Source organism: Urtica dioica, chromosome 11 (genome assembly GCF_054948205.1).
Source record: "Urtica dioica subsp. dioica isolate 48M chromosome 11, U.dioica_male_clone48M_v1_H2, whole genome shotgun sequence".
In the NCBI taxonomy this organism is placed as follows: Eukaryota; Viridiplantae; Streptophyta; class Magnoliopsida; order Rosales; family Urticaceae; genus Urtica; species Urtica dioica.
In genome coordinates, this window is record NC_142766.1 from 15,841,196 (window position 1) to 15,863,297 (window position 22,102).

At 38.5% G+C, this 22,102-nt stretch overlaps 2 protein-coding genes across 9 annotated transcripts; one reads left to right on the plus strand and one right to left on the minus strand.

Annotated features, from left to right (window-relative positions):
• Positions 1-2,391: 2,391 nt before the first annotated feature.
• Positions 2,392-5,172, minus strand: LOC149381643 (eukaryotic translation initiation factor 6-2). Of its 6 annotated transcripts, none has more exons than XM_089600851.1 (7): positions 4,956-5,172; positions 4,815-4,854; positions 4,693-4,743; positions 3,799-3,848; positions 3,603-3,699; positions 3,192-3,322; positions 2,392-3,102 (listed from the first exon to the last, which is right to left on the minus strand). In XM_089600851.1, exons 4-7 carry the CDS (start codon positions 3,806-3,808, stop codon positions 2,603-2,605), a joined length of 738 nt encoding a protein of 245 aa, XP_089456977.1. In that variant the 5' UTR covers positions 3,809-3,848; positions 4,693-4,743; positions 4,815-4,854; positions 4,956-5,172; the 3' UTR covers positions 2,392-2,602. The 6 variants fall into 6 exon arrangements, with proteins under 6 accessions (XP_089456977.1, XP_089456974.1, XP_089456975.1 ...); XM_089600848.1 differs by having other exon boundaries at positions 4,815-4,859; XM_089600849.1 differs by having other exon boundaries at positions 4,682-4,743; positions 4,815-4,859.
• Positions 5,173-11,591: 6,419 nt separating this feature from the next.
• LOC149381644 (Small nuclear ribonucleoprotein family protein) lies at positions 11,592-13,516 on the plus strand. Of its 3 annotated transcripts, none has more exons than XM_089629743.1 (2): positions 11,592-11,703; positions 13,013-13,516. In XM_089629743.1, exon 2 carries the CDS (start codon positions 13,038-13,040, stop codon positions 13,323-13,325), a length of 288 nt encoding a protein of 95 aa, XP_089485869.1. In that variant the 5' UTR covers positions 11,592-11,703; positions 13,013-13,037; the 3' UTR covers positions 13,326-13,516. The 3 variants fall into 3 exon arrangements, with proteins under 3 accessions (XP_089485869.1, XP_089485870.1, XP_089485871.1); XM_089629744.1 differs by having other exon boundaries at positions 11,604-11,703; positions 12,482-13,516; XM_089629745.1 differs by having other exon boundaries at positions 11,604-11,703; positions 13,020-13,516.
• Positions 13,517-22,102: the final 8,586 nt, after the last annotated feature.

Here is a 22,102-nt window from a genome sequence, read left to right on the forward strand (position 1 = left end):
AATAATATATGCATTGGTCTAAAACGTATGCAATATATATATTTAAGAATCATGAAGATAGAAATCGACTAACAGTAAAAATAAAATAAAAATAAAAAAAAAATAAAAAAACCTGTAAAAAATTGAATTATTGAAAATAAATTATCAGAATTATAAATATCAGTATATGTATTTTCTACTATAATATCCCCTAAAAAAATGATCTCACGGAAAAGTAAGCTCACTCAACATTTTTCTCGCTAATAATATAAGCTCACTAATAAAAAAAATATCCCATAAAATATAAACGAATAACCTTTTTTCTTTTAAAAAACAATTAATGAATGACAATTTCAGATTATTACATTTCACTCGTCATACCACTTTATTATTATTATTATCGTTTTTATATAATAATGTGGGTTTAAGAGGTTGGTATATATTTATAAGGAGCTAGGAGGTTCTTGGGCCATTAAAGATATACCTTTTACGTACCAAAACAAAATCATAACCTCTCCACTTGTGTCCTATTATTAATGTTACATGTTTATTTGTTTACTATGAGAAGGGCCACCAAAGTTAAAGACATTAAACATGAAAATGAGGGAATTAATTGGGGAGATTATGGAAGACCCTACAGGTAGGTATGGCGTGTAATATTGGGCAGAAGATATATACGAGGATCTGCGACGAGTGGACCGCCAAGCATAAATGTGGCACTCGACAATCCTCAATATTGCATGCCATATGTCCTCCTAATATATCTCTCTAAATCTTGGACCATCTTCTATCTTTACGTTTCCATAATTAATTATGGCCCCCCCTTCAGTGCCTATCTTTTTTCTTTTCTTATTTTAAGCCCCTAACTCTCCCTCTGAACATTTTATTATTATTATTATTATTATTATTAGGAATGAGCTTTCTTGTTAAAATGGGCCCATTTCAAACAAGCCCATGAAGTCAGTGGCCATGCGCTGACGGGTCCAAGCTGAATCAAAAAAAGATATTTATAGTTGAAATAGCCTCCAATAACCGTTTTTCGTAAAAAAAAAATTCAATATTAGCCGCTGACCTTCTATTTTTCATAAATAATTATTTTAATTTTTGAAGTGCCTATTTTTTCCTTAATAACTGTTAACCATATTTCAATAATTGTTAACAGGATTTCAATATACCAATATTTTGAACCAGATTTCAAAAACTGCTAATCATATTTCAAAAATTGTTAACCAGATTTCAATAATTGTTGATCAAATTTCAATAACTGTTGATCAGAGTTGAAACACAAGTGTATTTTTGTTCGAAGAAAAGGGAAACAGTTACAACCGAAACATTCTGAAAACATGAATGAGATATAAAAAGTGAGGCACGTTTTAGGCTAATTTTGTAATTTTTTCATAAACATGAATGAGATATAAAAAGTGGTGAACATTTTAAACTAATTTTGATATTTTTCCATACTTATATCTAAGGATCCCTTATATCTATCTAAAGTAAGCCTCTGTTCTTTTTAAGTATCCCCCAACTCTCTTTAAGTTAGTTAAATAAATTAGTGAGTAAAACTGGTTATACCGGATTACCCGTATTATTAGTATCGTGTGAGAAATGAACAAAAAAATTTCTAAAATATAGTACTTTGATTTTGGTCCCAGTACCATATGGAAAGTGGGACGAAATTGGGATTCCGATTAGAGCACTAGTACCATATTAATTTTTTTTATTTATATTTATTTTTAATTCATGTAAGTTATTTTTAAATCGAAATACTTGATAAAGAATTAAAAGAAAATAAAAATATAGGACTTGAAACTGTAAAATATTGTACCTGAAAATTCTGATTCCATGAAAAATGATTCCGATAGTCTTATTTCCTGTAAGTGGGATGGGACTAAAAAATCTCATTTCTTGTGTTTCATATAGCCAATTTTATTAGTGAGGAGATGATGCAAGTAGTCAAAGGTTCTTTTGTTTTGGTTTTTTTCCTTCTCAGACGGGAAAGCTTTTTTTTTTACCAAAAGTAAGAAAGATTGTAATTATTTTATATATAATTTATTATTGGGATGGTTATCAAATGACTATCCTTATTTTTATTTTCCTATCTCCTATCTCAACATTTCCCTCTCTACAGTTCCTCTTCAATCTTGTTTCAATTCAGACGAAAACCTTCTCACCGAAACCTTTTCGTAATCTCCTTTCATCTTCATTCCGTCTTTTCTCTTCATTAATTCATTTTTCTCCTTCGCTACACTGTTGTTAAAGGTTCAACGAAGATACCGATTTTAGTGAAAATACCTGTCGTAGCAATTTTTTTACAGCCATCTTTAAACTGTCCAGAAGTTTTGGCAGATTTTCACTGGAATTACCCAAAAAACTAGACTTATTGCATTTACCTGGAATTAACAAAACTGGGAATTAACAAAGGAGCATCTGAAGTGTATTATGATCTCACTAACACATGAACAATATGCTCTAAATCTTGCGAAAAAGAGCGAACAAAAACATATAATCCCAGACACAAAAAAAAAAAAAAAAAAACCCAGGTCACTGTGAAACGCGCGATAGAGAAACAAGTAAAAAAAAAGTTGGGCAGGAACAATAATAAAAAAAAAAAAAAAAGTGATACTCAAATATAAGTGTCGACGAGGGACTTCCTCATCTCGTCAACAATGGTGCCGGGCTGTGCTTCCCTGAGCTTGAAGACGCTCTCGATGACGGAGAGCTCGGTGGCGGTGGTGTCGGAGCCGCAGAAGGCGGTCCAGTCGTTGACGGTGATCCCGGCCCCGATGACCTCGCTTCCTCGGTTGACCGTCCCGGCCACGAGCGGGACCTGGAGCAACGTGGACAGCTCGTCGAGGTCCTCCACGGAGGTGTGTGGATGGACGATTCCGCCCCTGTTGGAGAACGCGCAGTAGCTTCCGACGAGGATGTTCCCGGCCACGGTCTGCCTGAAAACCTCGACGCCGAGCACGTCCGCGATCATGTCCTCGGTCTCCTTGTCAAGGTCCGTGTGGCTCAGCGCCACGTGGTCGTTGCAGGCTATGCAGTTCCCGAGGGCCGAGAGCCGCTCCTCGATCCGCTGCACCACCACTCCGTCGGGGAGGCTGTTGCGTAGGTGTTGCAACTCTGTGGATAAACGATTTTAAAGTATAAATATAATCAGAAAAAAAAAAAGATGTTCGAAAAAGGGGTTGGGATGGTAAAGGAGTCTCTGCCTTGGTCTGTGGTGGTGTGAGGCAAGAGGAGGCCTTTCTTGTTCCCGGCGCAGAGGCGCCCGATGATGCGGGTCCCGCCGATCGAGGTCTTCACAACGGGGATCACGTCGCTGAGCTCCGACTCGAACGTGCTGTTTTGTCATTTTTTTTTATCAACATGTTGGTTTAGAGGTTATTATATATAAACCCGATAACGAAAAAAGAGACCAAACACATGCAAAACAGACAGAAAGAAAGTACTCTTGCGTTTTAAAATGTTTGACAATCACACTAGCTTCATTACCCTCCATCAGACCACTCATACGGTACTAGATGTTTTTTTAAATTTGGTTCATGATGATTAAATGTAGTAGTGGAGCAACAGAATTCAAAGCCGAGGAAAGTGTAAAAGAGGCCAAAGAGAGACCAAACCTGTAGAAGTTCTCGGAGCCTCCTATGGCTACCAAGCAATAGGCATTTGTGAGCTTTGAGAATACACCAATCTCACAAGAATTCTCGAATTGCAGCCCTTTTTTTTTTAGAAAGAAAGCAGATGGAACATTTAAATTTGCGACAACTCATCAAATCCCCAATGAAACAATAAGGAAGCAAGGAAGAATAAACCTACTTGTTGCCATGACGAAAAGCTAAATGATCAGATGCTCAGCTAGTGTTTGGCTGCACAAAGGAGCTTCTAATCAGACTTCTGGATAAGTCCATTCAGTCCGTTTTTATATATAATAACTTCGGAGAAAAAAAAAACTAAAACTAAAACTAAAACTATAGCTATCAACTATCTGTGTCACACAACTCTCCACCCGCTCTTCACACCTGTAAACAAACAAAATCAGGTAATTATCATTCAAAAACATGCTTCATTGACATCTAGACGGAACAAAGCAAAATGATACTATGCCCGCAATAAGCAACTAATGTGATAATATACTTAACAACCGCACAAAAACGGAAGTCGTCTATTTTCATCATCAATTCAAAAAAATTCATTCAACTTAGTTCACGAGTTTGAGTTATTACAAATATAACATGAGAGCTCAGCATATTTACAGAGAATAATAAATTAATTTGTTTGATTGTTAGTTCAGCATAATTACAGAGAGTATAAATTAATTTGTTTGATTGTTAGATTATCAGAATACCTCTCAAAGGCATACAATAGAAGCAAATTAGCTCTATTCTAATTTTCAATTTTTCCTGTTTCAAAATTTTCTTTTGGCTGAATTTTGACATCTATTATTCATTCACAATAAAGCACGCATGTGAACACAAACCATTAATGTTTTCAGCTCATACAACTGTTAGAAAATCCTAAACATCGACTCCAAACTTTTTTTTCCGGTTGACATTATCGTCTCATAACCCTCGATCGCTTTACACTTTGATTCACATTTAGCTACACATCGACACCAACATTTTAACCAATAAAACTAACAGTCAAACAGAATCAGAAATTGAAAGAGTAATTCTGTCACAGATTGAAACGTAGAACATACTTTTTTTTTACCTTAATTGTGACCTTACTCTTCACTTGGGTTTCCAAAGCTTCGACCACAGACTACAAAATAGATTAAAAAAAATACACAACACAAAAATTCAAAGTATTAAATAAATAAAAAATACAACCACCTTTTGGAACTTGACCAGGACCAGGAATAAGAGTTTGACACTGCCCTGTTTCAGATAGAAGCATCGGTATACATCTTTATTATAATAAAAAAAATTCGTAACCCTAGAAAACCAAATACAGAGAGTTTGAGAGATACTTACCAGACGTGATCAGCTTGGAGTTGACGGCGGAGCGTTCGAAGGTGGCTTCAACGCTGAGCGTTTGGGTATAGAGAGAGAGAGAGTCAGAAAGATAGAGAGAGCGAGTCAGAGAAAGAGAGAAAGACAAAGGGAGAGAAAGATACGAGATTCCTATCTGTTTGAGAAGAGAAAGTTCAATATAACAATCAACGTAACCCTAGAAAACCGAGAGAGAGAGACAGGGCCGGCCTGATATATTAGAGGCAAAAATAAAAAATGTGGCCTTTTTATATAAAAGATAAAACTTGCCAGACATAAAAAAAAAAAAAAAAAACAAAACCAACAAGAGAAATATTAATAATAGATTTCATATGTTATAATTTTAATGTTTGATTTGGGTATGAGTGTTTATATGAATTAAAGTTATCATGCATTATTATTATTTGTGTTGAATATTATACTAAGGAAAAGAAAATAAAACAAAGAATAATGTGAAAATTAGGGATACAAAATAAAAAACGTTAAATCTATTTTTGTTTTTCTCATATGGTCATATAATTGGCATCTTGTTGAGGCATGTGCAAAGTCCCGCATCGGGCAAAAGACAAGGGTAAAGTAAGTCTATAGTGCTATAAAATGGAACTAGTTTTTCCACACGTGTGACGCATGTATGTTCGTATCTGTTAATTAGACGCCATTTTGAGGCCTTTTATTTTTTCAAAGTGGTGAGGCCTTAGGCAACCGTCTAAGTTGCCTAAAGGATGGGCCGGGCCTGGAGAGAGATGATGATGAAGGAAAAAGAAAACGAAGAAAATAGAAAAAAAAAAAAGAGACCTAAGAGCTTAGCGTCGATTAGAGTGTTGAAGCGACGGTTGCCCTAACTAAAAAGAAAGAGAAGGGAGGTCTCGGAAGAGTGAAGCGAAGAGGAAATACGACTCTGATAAAATTTCAACCTCTTTATTGTTTTGATTAAAAGATGCATAAAGGGCTTGGGCTTGGACCACGAAATGTAAGCCTAATTTTAAAAAAATGGATTATTCCTATTCTATGACTTCTATGATGATTTTGGACCAAAATCAAATAAAGTTCAATTTAATCCTAAACTATGACTATGTATTTTCTTTAAGTACAAAAATACCCTCAATTTTATTAACATTTTCGTTTGACTTTTACTTATATTTAATAAATTTTGTTCTTGGGATTAGTTTATTATTGTATTATGTTTTCCCTCTCTTAGCCCTATGTCCTACGTTCCCTCTTTCTCTCTCTAGTACTACTGTGTCTCTCTCTCTCGTCTTCAAGCTTCAACCCGTCTCTCTCTCTCCCTCTCTCTCTCTCTCGTCAAGCTTCAACTCTTATCTCTCTCTCTCTCTCGTCGTCAAGCTTCAACTCTTATCTCTCTCTCTCTCTCTCGTCGTCAAGCTTCAACTCTTATCTCTCTCTCTCTGGTCTTCAACTCGTTTTTCAGTGGTTTCAACTCAAGGAAAGAAGGTTTGCTCTTTTTTTTTCTTCATTTTCGTTCACTTTTAGTATGTTATAGTTTGTCATTTTCACTTTAGGGTTTAGAGATTTTCATGAAAAAAGTTTCTCGTTGGATTCCTGTGGTCTTTGAAGTTAAAAAACAAGGAAAAAACGATTCTTGGAAGCATGGAAAATCTGGAAAAAATTATGAAAATTTCTGGGAATCGTTGAAGATTTATTGACATTGTTGCATTTTTATTGACATTAATGTCAATAAATCTTCAACGGTTCTGGGAAAATTCTTTGAAGATTTATTGACATCAATGTCAATAAAAATGAAATTTTATTGACATCAATGTCAATAAATCTTCACAGTTTTTTAATTTTTTTTGTTATGATTTTAAATGTTTATGAAGGAATTTTAAATGTTTAAAATATTAAATTAACATCCCGATTACACTATTTTTATGCAGTAATGGGTGATATTTTAGTGTATGTCAAGCATAGTGGTATATGGGTTAAACCATGTGTATACAAGGAGGGTGCATCGTTTGTACTTGTGCTTTCAGATGGTTTTGAGTACAACCATCTCATGGACGCCTTGTACGCTGAGATGGGGCTCTTACCGTCCACTCATTCCATTGTGGTCAAATATGAGATACCATTTTCGGCATTGCCAATAAAGATTACAAACGATAGCCACGTCAAAAATTACTTGTATTTGAGGAGCCGAGACCTTTCCATGTCAAATTATCATCTTGTTATTGAGATAGTTAAGCTAACGCCCGATGAGGCAGTAAATCAGCCGTCCTCGTCTACGGATGACTCTCGTCTACTTGTATTCAACGAAGGTGCTTACTCCAAAATTTCAAAAGCGAATGGATGACTCTCATGCTCTTTCTACTTTAATGCTGGTAAGATCTATACTAGTGTAATATGCTCTTTCTGAAGAAAAAAAAAATCAATAACTCACTGTGACTTTTTATTGACATTAATACCAATAAGTTCCAATGTTTATTGACATTAATACCAATAAGTTCCAGTGTTTATTGACATTAATATAAATAAAAAAGAACATGAATTAATTATTTTTCAATATCTCACTGTGACTTTTTATTGACATTAATACCAATAAGTTCCAATGTTTATTGACATTAATATAAATAAAAAAGAACAGGAATTATTTATTTTTCAATAACTCACTATGACTTTTTATTGACATTAATACCAATAAGTTCCAATGTTTATTGTTCCATAACTCACTATAAATACTTGTTCATTGTAGGTGAGACCTTCTTCTGTTTTCGAGTTTGAGGTTTTAGATAAAGATGGAGAGAGATGGGCTGTGATTGCGGCATGTCATATTCGTAACCTTCCACCTGTGGACTTTTGTTCTGCCTATTATACCACCGAGTACTGGAAATGTTGTTATTTAGGTGTCATCCACCCCCATGGCAGTGCTAAAGCATGGGACATTCCTGTTGAAGTTAAACAAATCAAATTACTTCCTCCTCACTTCAACAGCTGTCCTGCAGGTAGACCTAAGAAGAGAAGGATACTATCCCAAGGTGAAGTGCCTAGTAGGCGTAAATGTAGCAGGTGCGGCAAAGAATGACACAATAGAAAGACATGTGACGATCCTGTTCCTTTGTCTCAGAGAAGCAGTCGTTGAATAAGTTTTAATTTAATGTTGTAACCATTTTGTAATTCTGAATATGAATGATCTGATACTTTATAATTATGGATGTCGACTTTTGTTAATATGAAAGTCTTCTACTTCTCTTAAAACCAACAGTTTTATAGACAATGATGTCAATAAAACTCCATTTTTATTGACAATGATGTCAATAAAACCCCAGTTTTATTGACAATGATGTCAATAAAACCCCAGTTTTATTGACAATGATGTCAATAAAACTATGATGTCAATAAAACCCCAGTTTTATAGACAATGATGTCAATAAAACTTTATTAAATACCATACCTGAACACATCAGTAAATACCACACATATCTGATAATACACACACAAAAGATAATACCACACACATCAGTAAAATAACATACTCTATAAATTAAATAGTGAACCTGAACACGTCTGATAATACCACACACAAAAGATTACCATATCATAGTTATGAGATAGCAAAATAAAAACATACATATCAATGTCGCTAATACTACACATCACATATCTTTGTCGGACATGCATCTATTCTCTTGCTTCAAACTGCCGTGCCTATAAAGATCAATCACTAGCTTTTGGCGGTACATGCCCATGTTGTCTTGCTTCAAATCCGTCAATGGAAGCCCGTGCATCAAGAACTCTGCGGTCTTAATGACAAACATCTCGCAGTCTCCGCTGTCAATATAATACACAATATTAAATTTAAAAATATATTTACTACCCTAAAGTAGACATTTATAATGACAAACATCATTACCCGTTAAGTTGTCGAGGCATATCATCGACGAATATAATTTTGAATGGCTCGGAAGTCTGAGCCTCAATTTTCAAGCTTCCAAATGCACCAATTGAGCCTAGCAAGATGGGAAGGAATTCAGCCAAACCGGCTATACTGTCTCTAGTTCCCTTTCGATAGCTCAACGAGTCATAAACAGTGATTGACTTGACGGGGATGGAGATAACCAAAAGAATCCAATGATCCTTTGAGTGAAATGGGACGTAAATAATACCCACGTCTACCCATGGACAGACGCAATTCTCTGCTGATTTCACCCCAAAAAGTTGAACGTAACCCCGACAATTTGGTCATCGTCCAAGACTCTGCTCCATCCCTAAATGAAAAAAACATTACTTAGAACATGATATCGTTGAAGTACCATTGTCAAACCTGTCGGTTTATTGACAGCAATGTAAATAAAACAGACGGTTTATTGACATCAATGTCAATAAAACAGACGGTTTATTGACATCAATGTCAATAAACCAGCTACTGTCAACGACCCCGGCAACACCAAACACATGAGAAACTAACATCAACGTCAACGGATTAAAACTATAATTAACATCTCACATTTAGGCGCCAAAGATCTTTCTTCAACAACATAAAACTATAATCAACATCAACACTATAATCAACATAAAAAATAATTAAGGAAATAGCTCATTTTTTCTTAGCAGACAATTATACCCTTCGCGGTTAATTAATTAACAGATTAAATTGAGTTAGGTTAATTAATCAACTGAATGTTTGGATTTGAAATTCACAAAAAATTTACAAAAATCAGAACTTAAGTCAATTCCTATTCAAGGCATTCAATTAATTAACCTAATTCTTAATTCAGTCAACCTAATTCAGTCAATTAGTAAATTAACTTTATTAAAAAAAAATCAGAACCTAAGCTAATTCTTAATTCAACCAATCAGTTAATTAATTAACCTAACTCAATTCAGTCAGTTAATTAATTAAATGATTCGCGAATTAGCAATGAATCAACAAAATAGCTCAACAATTCAATAAACCGATCGATCGAGGGTAGATAGAGTCGTAACGGACTCAACAACCCATGTGTGGGAGATCAGATGAGACTTTCTTGGTATCGCCGCTCCGGAAAAGACGGCTACCGAAAACCACGAACCCAACGGTGTGACCGGCGACGGCGACGAGGAAGACGCCGCCGTTAAAGGACATGACGACGAGCTTAACGAGGTAGGCGAGACCGACGTGCAGCGCGTGGAGGAGCGTCTGGGCGAGGGCGGCGGCGGAGGAGCGCGTGTTGAGGAGGCGCGAGTGGGAGAGCCACTCGGTGACGATGGCGAGCGCGAAGTCGAAGACGAGAACGGGGAAGTACCTGGGAGTAATTTATGCAGTTTAGGTTAGTTGGGCTATTCCCTTAATTTAGGAGAACTTGAATTATTCTCCTAATAATAGTGGGATGATTAGGTTAGTATAAAAATAGGCCTTCTTTTTTAAACTATAATATATATTATTAAATTGTATACACAAGTAAATTCACAACTTTATAAACATTTTGCTCTCGAGTAATAAATATATTTGCATATTTGAATATATATATATATGCATATGTATATTATATATGTATATCATATAATGTAATGCATTACACTATACATTTTCAATTTACTATGTTATCAAACAAAAAATATAGATGATGAAAAGATAATTAAACTTACTATGTTATTTGATTTAAAAAAAAAATATATTGAAATATTTTTAATATGTCATATTTGTCATCACAAAGAAATAATGAATTATTTGAATAATCAATTATCGTAAAGTACCCGCAGCAACGCGTGGACATTCCGTTTGTATATATATAAAAGAGAGGTATGGTTTACTATTAATTTTTAATGATCGCATAGAATAACTCCACTTTTTATGATCATAAGACGAAAACGAATCATTTGGATTTAAGTATGCTAAGCAACGAATCAACTCAGTGTTTACCTCATTAAATCGGTCATTCGGTTCTAAAAATTGCATACCATTGATCGCATAGAATAACTCCACTTGAAAATGATGCAAATTTGTGATTTTTTGAACTTTGCGTCGTGATCGGCCTCGAGTTAAAAACTCTTCCTCTATTTTTGGAGTGTCTATGTCGTGTTTTCTACACAAAGTGGAGACTTGTTCAAATAAAGAAGTCCATCCATTATCTATCATTGCTTGTAGTTGTTTCTTGTAAACTCTCACCGAACTCATAGCATTCACAATATCTTGATCTTTCTTTTGGAGAGCTTTCGACAACTCATTTGTAGCCTCAAGCAAATTTCTCATTAGATATAAGTGGAATACAAAATTAAATGACAACATCACATCTAATAAGTTAATAGCTTCCATCTTTTATAAATAAAAAAAATGTATGAAATTGAACACTTAAATTACTTATAAAATATGCATAAGTAAATAAGTAACCTAATTTATGATATTCTACAATTATAAAGAAGGAAAAAAGTTGTAAAACAAAATTGATAGTACTATATTGATCTAAGCAATAGTTTATAGGCTAAAATGTCAAAGTGATAACTGAGAACTAAGAAAACATTTGGCAGAATGTAAAACTATTGAGAGATTTGTGATATTACATCTAAATAGAGGGACACTTTTCCAATTGCAAACATTATCATACAGCCATACAAGAGCAAGTAGTGTGGCAAAATCGCAATTACACAAAGTCAAGTGGAATATGACTAAAACCGACGCCAAACAATTTCTATAAAAGAAGTCCTAAATTTCATAAAACCCTTTCGCTCCTCTGTTACTGCTCAGGGCTTTGATATTTTCGCTCCCTCAGCGGCCACTACTCTCTCTACCCCGTCGGAGGTAGTGATCTCTATTCTTGACGTGCTTTTTTTCATTTTTAATATGTCGGTTTGAACCTCTATGACGGTCTTGTTTGATCGCTCTGGCTTGTGTGAATTTGGACTTTTCTTTACTGTTGCTGTGGTTTTACGTGTAAAGGTTTGATTTGAATTCGTGTGTATTAATTTATTCAGTATTGTGTTTGTGAGAAATGGGATCATTTCGTGGCTGTGTATTTTGATTTCCAATTTTTGAGGTTCATTGTCGCATTCGTCGAAGTCGCGACTTATTTCAAAGACCTAAAATATACTCACTCTACTTAAGATTTTTTTTTTTTTTTGACGAGGGGTAAGTTAAATAATTAACACGGCACGGTAAGATCGTTGATTTCGAAGAAAGAAGTTTTTATCATTTTCTGAATATGTAGTTTTAACTTGACTTTAGATGATGCTTCTCAGGATATAGTTGTAGCAGAATTCAACTCTTCTTCAGCTCTACTCAACTACTACATGGATTATTGTATCCATGGATAGCTATACAGATAAACAAAAATAGTGGTAATTATGTACGAGAATATGTAATAAGATGTGTATATATATTGAGGGATACATACAAGCTATAGATGTATGGACAACTTGATTGTTGTTGTATATTCTAAAGATGTATATTAAATTGAGATTTGTCAACCCCTAAATGAGCTTATTGTTGAGCATGATTAATTATTTTGATGTCACTTTTGTTCTAAAATTCATAGTTATTTGCTGCAATGCTTGATTATACTTCCTGTACTTCATTTCAGGTACTTGTTCAACTACTCTCATATGCCGTAGCTCCAAATAACTATGTAGTAATATGTAGCTACAAATAACTACGTAGTAACATCTAAAAAAATAAATAAATTGAATGTCGATATATAGAATAATTAGACGGACCAGCCAAATTTAAACATTGAGATTGCAGATTAGTCAACGTTTACATTTATTTTGAGAAATAGCCAATTTCGCTGATGTGGCGTTTCAGCTAATATTTGTGTTTCCTGTTTTGCCCTTTTTTAATATTTATATTTTAAATAAAAAGTATAATTAAAGAAAATCATAATTGATTGCCAATATATTCTAACCTGATTTGATTGCCTAAAATAATCGTCACGTCGAGATTTATGAGGTCTAGGTCTTATGTTACGCATATTTTTAGATCTAGTGAAGAGAGAAATGATACATTAACTTAATTCATAGAACTACAGTGGAGGTCTAGGTCTCATGTTACAAACCCGAATCATATTCGTTAATCCTTGACTTTTTTCCTCTGCTCAATCCTCTCCTCGGCTAAGATCTTAGACGCAGACCAAGTGTTCGATGGAAGGTCCGACTTCGGAGGCGGTGAAGAGGGCCGGAGAGCTTGTCCACCGGAAGATGCTGGTTGGAATAAAAGACGGTCGGTTCTTCCTCGGAAACTTCCACTGCATCGACAAGCAAGGGAATATCATCCTCCAAGACGCCGTGGAGTACCGGGGAACTCGCCGGAGCTCGCCGTCTCCGATGGAGCAGCGGTGTCTCGGTCTCATCCTCATACCTTTCTCCTCTCGCTCCTCCTGCCATGTCGATTGCCCCGTCGATGAACGTCTTTCTCTCCTCTCCATTTAATTTGACCTAGATTTTAAAATATTACTAATGTTTTTTGTGTGTGTGTGTGTGGAGTTCTTGTTGAGTGTTGTTGTTGTCTTCAATGTTGTGATTATCAGATCAGTTATTAACTTGATTTTCAGTTTCTCTTAAAAAAATTCATAGAACTAAGGACATATTTTTAATTCATATAAATATTGTTAGTTGCTCTATTGTTGACTTATTTTTTAAGTAGTTTTGCATGTTTGTGAATTTCTTGCAACATGTCTCCGAGGCAGGTTTGTTTCATTCCAGATTTATAGCAGGATTTGTTTCCAAATGTCTCCGGGGTGTTCGCGTCCTTCTTCGGCGACGGCTTGGTCCGCGTCTTCGATCTGACCTCGTTCGACTGGAACGAGGCCGAGCCGCGGCGGATCGAAACCCCGAGCATCGACAAGACGTGCACGCATCTGAGACTTGGAGCGAGAGTGCGTGGACATGCAGCTGATCGCTCACGAGAGTATCGAGATTCTTGTAAAATAAAATAAAAAAATCGGTAAGAATTTAGTATGTTGATTTATGTTGATTGTTGTTAGTGGTGATTGGCGTTGGTTTGAAATTAGTGTTGAAATTAGTCGCGATTTTGGTTTAAATTAATATTTATAGCTATGGATTTATGTTGATTTGAAAATTAATGTTGATTTGTGAAATTAGTGTTGGTTTGTGTTAATTTGTGTTGAATTGAAATTAGTGTTGAATGTCGTAGGAATCTGTCAATTTGTGTTGATACGTATTGATTTGTATTGATTTGTTAAATCTGTTGACTTGTGTTGATTTCTATTGATTTGAAAACTAGTGTTGGTTTTTGTTAATTTGTGTTGATTTGCGAGTTAGTATTGAAATGTCGTTGTAATATGTTAATTTGTGTTAATATGTGTTTATTCGTTTTAATTTCAATTTTTATTTATAGGATAATTGGCGACTATGTGTCTCTGGTCGGAGAATTTGCGGTTCGAGACGGATCGACGGTGAAGATCGGCGAGAAATTGCGCAAGCTGACTTGGCGTTAAAGACCGGCGGTGAAGATCTCGTATTATATTTAGAGATTTTTAATCTATTAATGAAATAATTATTTATTGTAATATTTTTTTTTATTAATTTATTTATTTCTGTTAACAAATTTATATTTGGTAACCCTTCATATTAAATGAAGGGTATTATTGTCTATTTATGTTGGCTAATGTGGTTAATTGGGTAGTTCACAAAATAAACCAAACATTAGCTATTTTGCCAATTTCATGTTTTAAATTGGCTAGTATACTTTAGCTCTAAAATGATATATTTTTTTTCTTCTAAATTTGCTAAATTGTAAATAATCATAATGTTACGGGATAAATTAGTCAGACTCCGAGCTGGCTAGTCGGACTACCGAGCAGCAAGAAGAATCCAGCACCGAGCTCAGGTTAAGTAAACCCAAGGGCCATCCATTGAAAAGGAACGAACCGTTCATAAGTTAAGAACGAAACCCACCGATCAGAACTTCGAAGAGAAGAGAAGAACGTTGGTCAAAGACTAGTCAAAACTAATAGAAAACATGTTTCAAGCTCTAAAACGCACACCTTGACGGTTCAGGAACCACACGAAGAGCATTAACCGCCCACCTCAGAGAAAGGCGAAAGGCAGTTACCCATAACCGTCCAGAACGTGGGATTGATTACCCCACGTTCCTCAAAATAACCGTCAAAGACGCGACCAGATGAGTATAAATAGAGGCAGCAGCACAGAACGAGACACAGACTTTTTTACACACTTTCTTTCACTTGAAATCTCTAGAAAACATTGCTCTCTTGTATTTGATTCGTCTGTATAAAGAGAAAGTCTTGCCTAAATCACCTATGTACTCGAAGGCTTTGTACTCGGAGTCAGTGTATTTTCGTGAGATATTGTTGTACTAATTTCACAGGTCAACAGTTGACGCTAGAAGGAGGGGGACCAGCTGAAGAATATGGCTAGTTCGTCCGCACCCGTGAACGCTGTCTCTAACCAGGAGATGGAGATAGAGCACCATAACCGCACCCTGCCTCTCACCTCGGAAGAAATAGCTGAACTCCTTCCGGAACCCAGCCTCGAAGAACAATTCAGACAGATGCAAGAGCGCCTCTCGGTCTTAGAGGCAAATAACAGGGATTTGAAGAGAAGGTTACAGGCAAAGAGGGTCACACTGCGAAGCGCAATAGTGATCCCAGATGAAGAGCCCTCGCACCGATCAGGGAAGGAACCCATCGGACAAGATCCACAGGTTAAGAAACCTCGGAAACATGCCAGAGATCGGTATGAGAGGATGGAAGATGTTTCTGAGTCCGAGAAGGAGCAGTACAGTCAGGAAAAGATTCCTGATCGGTACCAGCCCAGCATGGACAAAGGACATTCAAGCACTTTCAGGCACAGCTTAGAAAGCTCGGAGACCGAAGACAGTGCAAGCACCAACAAAACAAATCTTAGAAGATTGGAACGTCGGATTGAAAAGGTAGCCCTAGGTCAGAAGGAGTCTGTTCCAAAGGTCGGAGAAGCTATCTCCCCGTTCACGGCCCGCGTGTTAGAACACCCGTTGCCTGATCGGTTTAGGATGCCAAGCATCCCAGTATACGATGGAAAGACCGACCCGGGAGACCATATAGACACCTTTTCCTCTTGGATGCTGCTGCAAGGAGCCGGACCAGAAGTTATGTGCAGAGCCTTCTCTATCACTCTGACTGGCTCAGCCAAAAGATGGTACAGAAAACTAAAGCCAAACTCCATAGGATCCTGGAAACAGCTGTCTAGAAAATTCATGGAACAGTTTGTCGGCTCCAGTTCAGGGAAAACTCCCAAAGAAAGACTGCTGGCGGTAAGACAAGCTCATGACGAGTCTCTAAAAGATTTTATTAATCGCTACTCGGAACAAGCACTTCAGGTTGACGATCTGAACGAAGACTTTAAGCTCTTCGGGATCTCTTCCGGCGTCCGAACAGAATCAGAATTCTGGTGGTCTCTTCAGAAGACTAGTCCAAGGGACTACAACGATTTCTTGAAGAGAGCTCAGAAATATATCAACGCGGAGGAAGCAAGGCTGGCGGCAAGAAAAGCAAAGCCGCCGAAGAGCTACCGAGAAGAGCATAGGGAACGACATTCTGAGGACCACCGCCCACCGAAGAAGAGCCGGTCAGGAGCAGGACCTCTGAAACCTTTTTCCAGTAAGTTCGATAAATATCATAAGCTCAATACCCCGATAGAGGAGATATTTAGTCTTACACAGGACAAGGAAGATTTCCCTAAGCCAAAGCCGATCAAGAAAGATATCTCAAAGAGAGACAAAACAAAATATTGCGCTTTCCACGCGGACATCGGTCACCGTACTGCCGACTGTTTCAACCTCAAAGAGGCCATAGAAGCTCTAATCCGAAGAGGAGCGTTGAAGAAATTCAAGGCCGAGCAAGGGGAGCAAGAAGAGCAGAGAGGTGAGGCATATGCTGAAATCTCACTCATAGTCGGAGGACCACATGTGGGAGGAACTTCAAGGAGCGCTCAAAAAAGCTATGTAAGGGAAGCCTACGCAGGACCCCGGCAGATCTTGTTTACAGCCGAGCAGAGGCCTAACAAGATAGCCAAGTCTAGCTCGGAGCCTATTACCTTTACAGCAGAAGATGCTCGGTGGGTGATGTATCCTCACAACGATCCATTGGTCATTTCGGCCTTAATCGGCAACAGGAACGTACACCGAATTTTGGTGGACACTGGAAGCGCTGTTGACGTACTCTATGAAGACACATTCAATAAGATGGGTCTTAAGCAAGACACGTTGGCTCCTTCCCCTGAGAACCTCTATGGCTTCACGGGAGATTCAATCCAGCCCAATGGATTAGTCTCACTCCCAATAACTGTGGGAGAAAACCCGAGGAGTAAAACCATCAACACAACATGGATAGTGGTCCCCGGAAAATCTTCATTCAATGCGATCATTGGCAGGCCGACCTTGCAGTCCCGCGGGGCCGTTGCGTCGGTGGAATATTTGAAGATGAAGTTCCCTACCGAACACGGGATAGGTGAAGTAGTCGGAACTCAGGCTATCGCAAGGAGCTGCTATGCGAATTATCTCAAAGAGAGTCAGGACAAAGATGTTCACAAGGTTATGATGATCGATTCAGATTTTGACCCACGCCTCCCGAGCCGAGAAGAAATTGGCCCAGGAGACGAAGTCGAGGAAGTCGCCCCAGATCCAAAGCAACCTGAGAAGAAGCTCAAGATTGGAAAATATCTTGAATCAGGTACCAAAAGTAACTTAATTACTCTCCTATCTAATAGCTTAGATATATTTGCCTGGTCACAGTCCGACATGACAGGGATAGATCCTCAAATAGCATGTCATAGGTTAAATATAGATCCTAAAGAAAAACCTATCAGACAAAAAAGAAGGGCTTTAAACTCCGAAAGGTATACTGCTCTGAAGGAAGAAGTAGACAAACTGATTTCTAACGGATCAATAAAAGAAACTAAATATCCTAAGTGGGTGGCCAACCCCGTCTTGGTCAAGAAACCTAACGGGAAATGGAGAACTTGTGTGGATTTTACAGATCTGAACAAGGCTTGTCCAAAGGATAGTTTTCCTATGCCGAGAATTGATCAGTTAGTAGACGCCACGGCAGGTCATGAAATCCTAAGTTTTATGGATGCCTACTCTGGCTACAATCAAATCCCTATGTATGGTCCCGACCAGGACCACACGGCATTCATAACTGATCGGGGGCTATACTGTTACACGGTAATGCCTTTCGGGTTAAAAAATGCTGGAGCAACATATCAAAGATTAGTAAACCGAATGTTCGCCGAATTACTCGGGATCACAATGGAAGCATATATTGATGACTTGTTAGTTAAGAGCCGAAAAATAGTTGAACATACGAATGATTTTAGAAGATCATTCGAACTGTTAAGGCAATATCGCATGAAATTAAATCCTCTAAAATGTACATTTGGTGTCTCCGCAGGAAAATTCTTGGGTTTCATCGTTCATGAACGAGGCATTGAAGTGAATCCAGAAAAGATCACAGCCCTATGGAACATGAGACCACCACGAAACATCAAAGAGGTGCAAAAATTGACAGGATGCATAGCCGCATTAAGTCGCTTTATCTCTCGGTCTACCGACCGAAGTATTCATTTCTTCAACATACTCAGAGGCTCCAAGGAATTTGAATGGACCAAGCAGTGCGACGAGAGCTTCGAATCTCTAAAGGAACACTTGGCATGGCCTCCGACTTTGAGAAAAGTGCAGGAGGGAGAGCCCCTAGAGATCTACCTAGCCGTCTCGGAACATGCAGTAAGTTCAGCGCTGATCAAGAATGAGGGAAAACACCAGGTCCCGGTTTATTACACTTCGCGACGCCTTAATGAGGCAGAAGAAAGATACCCGGAACTTGAAAAGCTAGCATTCGCCCTCATCACTGCTTCTCGGAAGCTGAAACACTACTTCCTCGCACATCCGATTACGGTCCTCACCAATTTCCCACTACGCCAGGTGCTGCAAAAGCCCGACGTATCCGGAAGGCTAATGAAATGGTCAATTGAATTGACACAATATGACATACACTTCAGCCCCCGACCAGCAATTAAAGGGCAGGCAGTCGCTGACTTCATTGCAGAGTTCACATACAGGCCAGTTGAATTCCCGATTTGGGACATGTATGTAGACGGAGCAGTCAACGAAAAAGGGTCCGGGGTCGGAATTGCGCTATCCAGTCCAGAAGGAGACAAGGTAAAATTCGCTTTAAAATTCGATTTTAATACTTCGAACAATGAAGCTGAATACGAAGCTATAATACATGGGCTTCAAATAGCAAAAGATTTAGAAATCAAAAAGCTCAAAGTATATTCGGATTCTCAGTTAATTGTTAATCAAATGAAATGTGAATTTCAGGCAAAAGGCGAAAAGATGTCGCTATATGCCGAGAAAGCTAGAAACCTAGCAAGCAAATTCGAACTTTGCGAGATCACCCAAGTCCCAAGGGCCATGAACGAAGAGGCCGACGCATTAGCAAAACACGCCACTCAAGGATCAGACTCGGAGTCAATCCCAGTGATCAAAATTGGGCAGCCCAGCATCGAGCAGGCCACCCACGTGCTTCATATCGAGCAACGAAAATCTTGGCAAACTCCGATCAGGGAATACTTGAAGCAGGGAACTCTACCCAACGACAAAAACGAGGCTAGAAGTTTGAAGTTCAGAGCCGCCCGATATTTCCTCGAAGGTCAGAATCTCTACAAAAGGGGATTTTCCCAAGCTCTACTCAAGTGCCTAGATGAAGACGAAGCCGAGTACGCTCTCAAAGAAATCCATGAAGGGATATGCGGAAGTCACATCGGATGCGAAGCATTGGCGCAAAAGATCATCCGACAAGGACTCTACTGGCCGACATTAAAGGCCGATGCTCGGCACATGACGCAAAGATGCGTCAAGTGTCAAAAGTTCTCAAACATTCCGAGGCTTCCGCCTAATCCACTCATCACCCTCTCATGCCCGATCCCATTCGCAGAATGGGGGATAGACCTAATCGGAGCTTTGCCAACAGGCCGAGGAGGATGCAGGTATGCGATTGTAGTCATCGACTATTTTTCAAAATGGGTTGAAGCCGAACCCTTAAATAAAATAACGGCCCATGCAATTGAGAAATTCGTATGGAAAAATATCATTACTCGTTTTGGAATACCAGTCAAAATTGTATCCGACCACGGAACTCAATTCGACTGCGATTCCTTCAAAGGCTTTTGTGAAAAATATGGCATTAACAAAGTTTTTTCTACACCAGTCAGACCACAATCCAATGGATTGGTGGAGGCCGTCAACAAAACAATAAAACACGGCCTGAAAACAAAGTTAGACGAGCAAAAGTCAGAGTGGGTAGATATGCTCCAAGAAGTCCTCTAGTCATACAGGACCACCGAGCACTCCGCAACTGGCGAAACACCTTTCTCCCTCGCATACGGTTCCGACGCGGCCATACCGACCGACGTCTTAATACCAACAATGAGAAGAGAAAATTACTCAACAAAGGTAAACAACGACATGCTTGAAATTAGTCTAGACCTGTTAGAAGAAAAAAGAGAAAACGCCAGATTGAGAAATCTAGCTAACCAGCAAAAGGTTTCTCGGTATTTCAACAGGAGAGTCCGACCAAGACCATTCAAAGTCGGCGACAAAGTCCTCAGAAGAGTTTTTCTCCACACCAAAATCCACCAGGAAGGAGCCTTCAACGCAAACTGGGAGGGACCCTACATCATCCGAGAAGACTTCGGAAACGGGGCCTACCGACTACAACAGTTGAGCGGCGATATGGAGAAAAACCCCTGGAACGCTGAGCACCTTCGCCAATTTTACGTTTGACTTGTTTACTTGTTAATCTTTCAAAAAGCGGCTTGGTCGCATGTATCGCGTTTACATTTTCAAAAAACGGCTTGGTCGCATGAAATATGTTTACTTGTTAAATTTTCGAAAAGCGGCTTGGTCGCACGTACTTATGATTTCAAGTAATTTTCTATCTTTCAATTTTCTACTCGGAATTACTTATGTATCGCATTATGTATTAATTATCACGCTATGTGTAAATTATCTTTCATTTCGATAAAGTAAACTGGGCGGCTAGATAACTAACGAACAGTTTTTAGAAAATATACCTAGTAATACTTTACTTTGCCGAAATTTTGAAATTAAAGTGAATTTACACAAAATATAGATCCAACCAAGGATCATTTGTTCAAATCCCGAAAGGGAAAAACGAAAATTACATAATAAAAATCCGACCTCGGATCATTTGTTCAAAACCCAAGCGGGTTAGCAGAAATCAAAATAAAACAACAACAAAGATAAATTCTACTCCTGGTCGCCTTCTTCGCTAGCCCTTGACTCCGAGTCGAGATCGAGATCCGACGCATTCAGAGTAGGATTCTTCGGACCAAGAAGCCGAACAGCCTCGGTCATTCCAGCGGTATAAAGATCATCGCGCATATCACGATAATCGTCGGAAGCTTTGTACTCTTCCACCGCCGCTAAACGAGCAGCCTCAAGGTCTTCTCGGAATTTTCGAGTTAACTCAGACCTAACCTTGGCTGTCTCATCCCTGGCAACATCTCTCTCCTTGAGGAATCGATCATTCCTTTGTCTCAAGGAGGTGAGCTCGGAGCCTAGCAGTCCGACAAGACCGGTCATACTGACAAAACTCTGCAACGATCAAATGATCAGCCACAATGAGTTATCAAGGGAAAAGGTACCGACTAGACGAGTCAAAACTTACCGAAATCGCCGAGTCGGTGGCCTGGTTAAGCCTCTCCAAAGGCTCGAGCCTGAGAACCTCCTGAACCTTCTCGGCAGGGAAACGCTCGCGGAAGAAAGTAACGACCGGAGCCAAAGGATCAGAGGCAGAAGAAGGCTCGGCCAGACTCTTAACGGGAGAAGAGCTCAGAGGCTCCGAGACCTTCGAAATCGACGAGGACGCCCGCTTGCCGGCCGTCGAAGCCTTAGAAGCCTTGAGGCGTTTCGGATTGGGAGGAATCAGCTCGGGAGCGGATTTCTTTTTTGCCATCTGGGCAATCTCTGTTAAGAAACGAAAATGAAAATGAGAAAAGAACATATGTAAACTGAGAAAGGGCAGGTAAAATACTTACTTGAATAAGGGTAATAATAATATTGGTCGAGCAGGTCCGGGTCCGATAACAAAAACGTCGACCGATCAGCCTCTGAAAGATCAAAAATTTCCGAATGAAGTGGTCGCTCCTCCTCGGAGTATTGC

Bases quoted from the DNA above. Each gene is read 5' to 3' on its own strand.
- LOC149381643 (XM_089600850.1), bottom strand. The intron at 3,323-3,602 runs GTTTGGTCTCTC...ATGACAAAACAG, and splicing joins GGCTCCGAGAACTTCTACAG to CACGTTCGAGTCGGAGCTCA. The intron at 3,103-3,191 runs GCAGAGACTCCT...GTTTATCCACAG, and splicing joins TCACACCACCACAGACCAAG to AGTTGCAACACCTACGCAAC.
- LOC149381644 (XM_089629743.1), top strand. From the start codon at position 13,038: ATGGAAGGTCCGACTTCGGAGGCGGTGAAGAGGGCCGGAGAGCTTGTC.